This window comes from Bactrocera oleae, chromosome 4 (genome assembly GCF_042242935.1).
Source record: "Bactrocera oleae isolate idBacOlea1 chromosome 4, idBacOlea1, whole genome shotgun sequence".
Taxonomy (NCBI): domain Eukaryota; kingdom Metazoa; phylum Arthropoda; class Insecta; order Diptera; family Tephritidae; genus Bactrocera; species Bactrocera oleae.
Window position 1 is genome coordinate 37063196 of NC_091538.1, and position 6620 is coordinate 37069815.

Below are 6620 nucleotides of genomic sequence, written 5' to 3' on the forward strand. Positions count from 1 at the left end.
GTGCAAATTTGCCACCGGCTACTATAAAGCCCACTAGTACCATCTGGGGTGTAGAATTTTTTGTCTCCGACCGTAATCAGAATTCACCCATTTTCACAAGGTGATTAGGGATGCGTAAAATATTCGCCCTGAGCGAATTTGTTAATATAACTTGAATGGTTTAGGAGATATGTATATAAACTTAGTAGAGGGTGGGGCCACACCAACTTAAAAATAATTTTAAATATAGATGCCCCTTTCAAATCCTATTCGTTGTACTACATAACAGCTTTGTATCTTATTGGGCAGCTTAGTTATGGCACTTTATAGGTTTTCGATTAATGGCATTTTGAAGGCGTGGCAATGGTCCGATTCCTCTCATATGCAATACAAACACTCCTTGGGTGCCAAGAAATATGTGTACCCAGTTTCATCAAGATATCTATATTTTTATTCAAGTTATCGCTTGCACAGACGGACGGACGGACAGACAGACATTCACTCGGAATTCAACTCGTTCGTCATCCTGATCATTTATAACATACTTATATATAATATATTGTATAACTCCATTTCTATCTTGATTAGTTGCAGATGATATAAGCAACCCTTTGGTGAAAAAAACTATTATAGTGCCGTTTCAGACAGGGATTCAAAAGAGTCTGAGTTTTTTAAATTTTTCGAGTCTAGTTTTTCTGCATTCCTTTTCACAAAATTTTCGTAAATATTTGTGCAGTTCGACTGCGCAACACCGCGCAACACTGCGTGCTGCGTATTTCATTTGTATGTTGAGATGATGGTCACACATTTTGCTTGCAATGAATTACCATGAATAAGGTAGAACAATATGCATAATACAAGTACCTACCCGCTAAATAGTTTCAAAGAAATACTAAAGACGGGAATTCCCTAATCCATAAGAATGTATTGAATATCCGCAACTAATATTTTCAAGGCCAAATTTATAATAGGAATTTCCTAATCTTTAAGTATTAAAAACTCATAATTTCTTTACTCCATAATCTATATCTTAATTTTCTCATTATTTACAATTTGTCATAATATTTCTATTATTCTATGCATACGTATTTGCATATTACATACAAAAATAGATAACAGAACTCAAATTTGCGATCGAATTCATTTGAAACCGAGCGCTCTTGCAACCATTCAAAGAATTTGAAAGTGAAAAGAAATGCTGAAAAGGGTAGCAGCGAGCTATTACGAACAAGAACACAAAGCGTGCCACCCGAACACGAGTGGCACGGTCCCTTCGTCTTTCCTCGTCGTCCCCTCGCCCACAATAAACTGGTACGAGACTCTTTTGAATCCCTGTGTGAAACGGCACATACTCTGTGGCAACATGTTGCAAGATTACACAAACGATAAATAAATATCCGCTACGCAACTATCATTTTTGCCTTTTGAGAAGGGCAGAAAATGTTGCACAAAAACAAGCGAACCTGAAAAAGTATTGAGAAAACAACACGCAACTTTAACAGGCCGAGAATATAGAAGGTGTATATTTTTGTGAACATATTTAATGATACTGACCTATCAGTCAAAAACTAATAAATAATACCAATAATTAAAATTTTAGAAAGGGTCAGTTTAGGTGTAACCGAACATTTGATACTCTTGCAATTTGCACATTTTAAAAGTTGAAATTTAAAAAAATGCAATAAGAATGGATTACAATCATTTTTGGAATCTGGTTGATTTATATTAAAGTTCATTGACTCACTTAGTTTCATAAGTATATTTTGCTTCGGGTTCGAGATATATATATTAAAATTAACCTAATCAACTGAAATGAGATACAGATACTTATATGATTTAACAAAATCAAAGGTACATAATGAAAAAGGCAACCATATTAGAAAAAGACGCTCTCTGCATTTTACTAAGGTAGCTCACATATTGACCGTTATATACAGTAAAAAGTTCACCGGAAGTTCGAAAATCTTTACAAGTATGTTAGGTATATGAGAGTTAGGATACCCGATTTTATGCACATTACCACATTTTTATTGGGAAAAGATTCTCCCTGAATTTCAATAGCATATCTCACAAAGTAACCGAAATTTTCGACAAAAAGTCACACATCAGGGGGCTTTAAAATGTATCGTTACATTTCTACTTTTTTGGATGTATTTAATATGGTTGGAATGTACTATTTGCACAAACTGTGAGAACTAAATATCCATATGGAATTTAGCCCACACAACACATGAAGACGCACCCTGTTAAATAAAATCAACACAACAAGTATTGGGCTGCAACGGGAAAATCACGCCACTTCTAGCAACACACGCCATCCTAAAGCAACATGTTGCAACACAACAGTTAATCCACCTCACGCAAGCAACACAACAAGTATTGGGCTGCAAAGGGAAAATCACGCCGTCCTAAAGCAACATGTTGTGAACGGGCAAGCAAGCAACACACGGCTTGGCGGAAAGCAAGCAGACCGATCATCAGTCAGTCAGCACAGGACTGTAACAGCGATCACACGCTTGACACTAGACTTAGCAGTGAGTCGATCCTCTGGCTAGTTGTAGTGTCCTGATTTGTGAACGCCGTTCGTTAAGGGTGAGCTCGGTAGTGAGACCGACTCAATCCTTAACCTTCGGTCGCCAACACAGTCTCCTGTGATCCGGTAGTATTTTTTTCACGGCTAGACACGAGCTGCGGTAGAATCGGGATCTAAGCCTACACGAGCGCCGGCAGAAACATATGGGCGCCGTCGTCGTAACACACACGAGCGTCAACTCACGCAGCGGTAGAATCGCCTTCGAAGCCATCATCACAACAGGACGAAACGTAAGTCATCCTAAGCCGCTTAGCACACCCAGAGCGCGGCAGAGTAGTATACGCTATCGTATAAGAGCTATTCAACGGAAGCGCGGAAAGGCGGACGACGTTACTGCGGTAAGAAGTGAATGTCCCGCAGTGAGTCGATTCTCTGGCAGGCATTTCACTCCTTAGCGTGCGAAGGCTGGAAGTCACGCGTAAAGTGGGTAGTGAGTCGATCCTCTGATCTGCTCCACTCTTGTCATCGCTGCCACTGCGTTCCGTAATTCCGCGTGATAGTGACGCGCTAACGGGCCACGTAAACCGCTACTCTGTCATAGTGCTATCATCGGGTGACGCTACTACAACGAGGAAGATACCATTTTGTGATTAAATTGAATAACGCACGATTTGTAAAAGGAGCCCCACAGTTTACAAATTTATCGTAACGAACCCTGTACACGGCGAGTATACCTCAGCAAATCATAAGAAGCAGGGGGCAGCAAAAAGCTTCGTTACAAAACTTTCACAATTTTTGTTCGTTTGACAGTTTTGCTTGAATTTTCTTTCAATCTAATGAAGTCATTGAGTTGCGAGATAAAGATAAAAAAAATAAAGTTAGAACCAAGATTGTCATTAATATCTTTAGTTCCATCTAAAATCAAAGTAAAATATCATTCAAATATGTATGTATATGGGCAAATATTCAATGTTCTCGCCATCATAAGTACATTTTTTTCCCAGAATCACAGAACTTAATTAATTTTAATAATAAATTATTAAAACAATTTATAAGAGAACGTAATAATGCGACTTCGTCTTCGGTGCATAGGTAATTGCCAAAAAGGATCAATTTTATTTATAATGCGCTATTTTCTGTCACTCGTATCGACTATCGACATTATACTTTGTTCATATGTGTACATTGCAATTGACGTTTACGGAGTCAGCCAATATGTGGAACTATCCCCTGGCAGAGTTCAGTATCATTAAATTAAGCAATTTTGTTACATACATATTTACTTCAGCTCTTTGCGCTATTAAATATGTTTTTAATATTTTGGACAAGAAGTCTACGCATTTGTATATTTAATTACTAAATACATTTTATACTAATTATTTATTCAGTTATTGTAGTATTGCAATAGTCTACGTAGATGCCTAATATTCTAAGAAATTTGTTTATTCAGAAAATATGTATACCGTATAATTCATATGCAACATGATACTTTATTTAGTCTACTGATATTGTGTATATAAACAATTTTAGGAGTATTATTTTTAATAAAAATGCGACCCTAATAGAATATGTTTGTAAATATCTCGCAATTTGCCATTATGAAGCTGAATTAAGCCTTACGAAGTACAACACGGTTTTCGTGGCGAATAACCACGTCGACAATGCTCATATTTGGAGTCAAGAAATTTACCAGACGGTCGGTCCCAGCGCGTGACAGGCGGTCGAAAGGATATCCCATAGGTCGACGATCCGGATAGAGACGATCGCGCACACCACAATAAGAGGCTGCGTCACTACACGTGCCAACCAATTGTTGCTCGATCTATAAATTGTGTTCGAAATTATCAAAGTAAATATTATTTACAAATTAAGATTTTCTTTACCCTATCTTGGTCATAGTTAGACACCATGACAAATAGCTCACAGCGTAGGCCTTGGGGTAAACCTTTTGGAATAAGCATGTGATTGGGCCATCCACAGCCACAAAAGTTGAATTCTAGTTCTTCTGCACTGCCTGCTGCAGGGCGATTTACATCTAAATTGCGGAATGTGCGCTCGAAGGGAATGGTGACGCTGGACTCAGTCGATCGGCGCCGAATGGTGTTTTGTCCAGGGTTTACTGTAGATTAATAAGGATTCAGATGTGTTACATCAAGTTACAATTAGCTTATTACTTACGGAAGCTTATTACTTACGGGTTACAATGAATTTATCTAACTCTATCATGAGTAAACGTTGATCCTTAAAGAGCATTCCTTGTCCGCGCTCATCTGTTTTCGGTCCCAGAAAGATACGTACTGTACCAAATCGATGGGCACCACTATTGTTATTTACGTTAATGGTGTAGGTGAATGGCGTATGTTGAAGATGAGTGAAACGAGCAAACACATTACCACGTGGCACAAAGTCCATTCCTCGTGACAAATCGATGTCAGATTGTTGCCAAAATGTTTGAAGTACATTTGGTTGGCCCCCCTCGGGAATTACTTGGACACCTGTAACAGAAACATCATCATAGCTCAGTTCAGTTAGGGCATGTGGAGGAAGACGAGTCTTGTATTCTTGGAAAATGTCATCGATGTAGGCATGCCATCTATAGAAAACAGGATCGCGCATAGCAGTGGCAGAGTCTCCCATTACACCAAAGGACTCCAAATGACGATGATCGGGATCGTGGGAATAGGAAATAAACACATGTCCCATATTATGGAAATCGCCATACAAATTACGATTGGGTGATACAATAGATGATTCCATCATGTTGCCCAAAACATCAATTCCGCGCACTTCGTCCAGTGGCACATGATTACCACTTTCCTGAAATTGGTAAAATTTTGAATGCATCTGCATATTATTTATGAGTACTTACATCAGTGGCAAACCCTTGGGATATAGCTTCAAAAATACGATCCCTCCAGCGCTCCAAATCACTTACATCTAAATTAATTTGATCCAACTCTCTGTTGAGGTCTGACAGCCTTGTGTCTTCGAATCGCGGTGGCCAAGCGCGACTAGAAACCAAAGAATCCATCTTTGGGAAATAACCCTCTGCGATTGGTTCACGCAAATTGTTGAAGCGCACTACTCGAGCGAGGTTATTACTGAAACGCTCTAAATTATAGCGGGCCACTACTTGTTGATGCATGTAGTAGAAGAGCTCACCGCGACGATCCTTATTCACAATAGAACGATCACCAGCTTCAAAAGGGTATACCAAATGCCAATGCCAATGATGGAGATTAATTCCAAGGTCTTCCCGGAAATACCATAATCGATGTTCGGGCTCAAAATCGGAAGCGGTATAATCCCGTGGAATGATGATTGGCATTCGTGATCCCTCTGGAACTACGGTAGCTTCTTCACGTACTTCCCGAAAAACTTGGGAATCTACAAATTTGTCGGGAAAATTTTGTGCCAAGGATGGTAAATCAAGTCCTTTGGTGTCCGGTCGATGAAGTAGCGCCACAGAGAGTGCATAATTGAACAAATAGGGGTTCAAACGATCTCGGGCATATACAGCAACACTCTGAAGATCATCAACAGAGTGCACTCCCATGAAAATGTCAATCAAACGACCAGCAATACGTCGATGAGCCGGAATAAAAAGAGAAAATTGTGCATCTCTTGGGAGTGACATGGGTAAACGGAGATCTGGGATGGCTATGTCTCTAACTGGAATACGTTGTTCAGCCTTTTCACCAAAACGGCTCTGCACCTCATTACCGATGAGACGGTACCGATCAGTGAGGAACTTGTCGGGAACATCGAAAACGGCAGCCTTTCCCTTCTCCATGAAAATGGGTTCGTTGGGACGATCGAAAAGCAATAAAAGATTATTTTTATCGGCCATTATTAAGGATTTGTAAATCTTCTTCTACAAACAATTATAGGCTGAAATCCGAGACTTAACTGTACTCAATGTACAACTGTAGTTCCAGTACGAAAGTAATGAATTTCAAAGTTAATGTCGCCCTTTTATACGTGTCATAGGGTGCCAATTTATAAGTAAGGAATTGTTATCTTGTCTTGGTGGTTACATTTTATTGTGGTTTCTAAAATACGGTTAGCACATATAGTATCTTCTAGATAGTACACATGTGTGAATGCG

At 39.2% G+C, this 6620-nt stretch overlaps 1 protein-coding gene across 1 annotated transcript; it reads right to left on the minus strand.

The window, feature by feature from the left end:
- Positions 1–3982: 3982 nt before the first annotated feature.
- Positions 3983–6472, minus strand: PPO2 (Prophenoloxidase 2). Its single transcript, XM_014244268.3, has 4 exons — positions 5382–6472; positions 4708–5329; positions 4396–4631; positions 3983–4334 (listed from the first exon to the last, which is right to left on the minus strand). Exons 1-4 carry the CDS (start codon positions 6360–6362, stop codon positions 4122–4124), a joined length of 2052 nt encoding a protein of 683 aa, XP_014099743.2. The 5' UTR covers positions 6363–6472; the 3' UTR covers positions 3983–4121.
- Between the last annotated feature and the right edge of the window lie 148 nt (positions 6473–6620).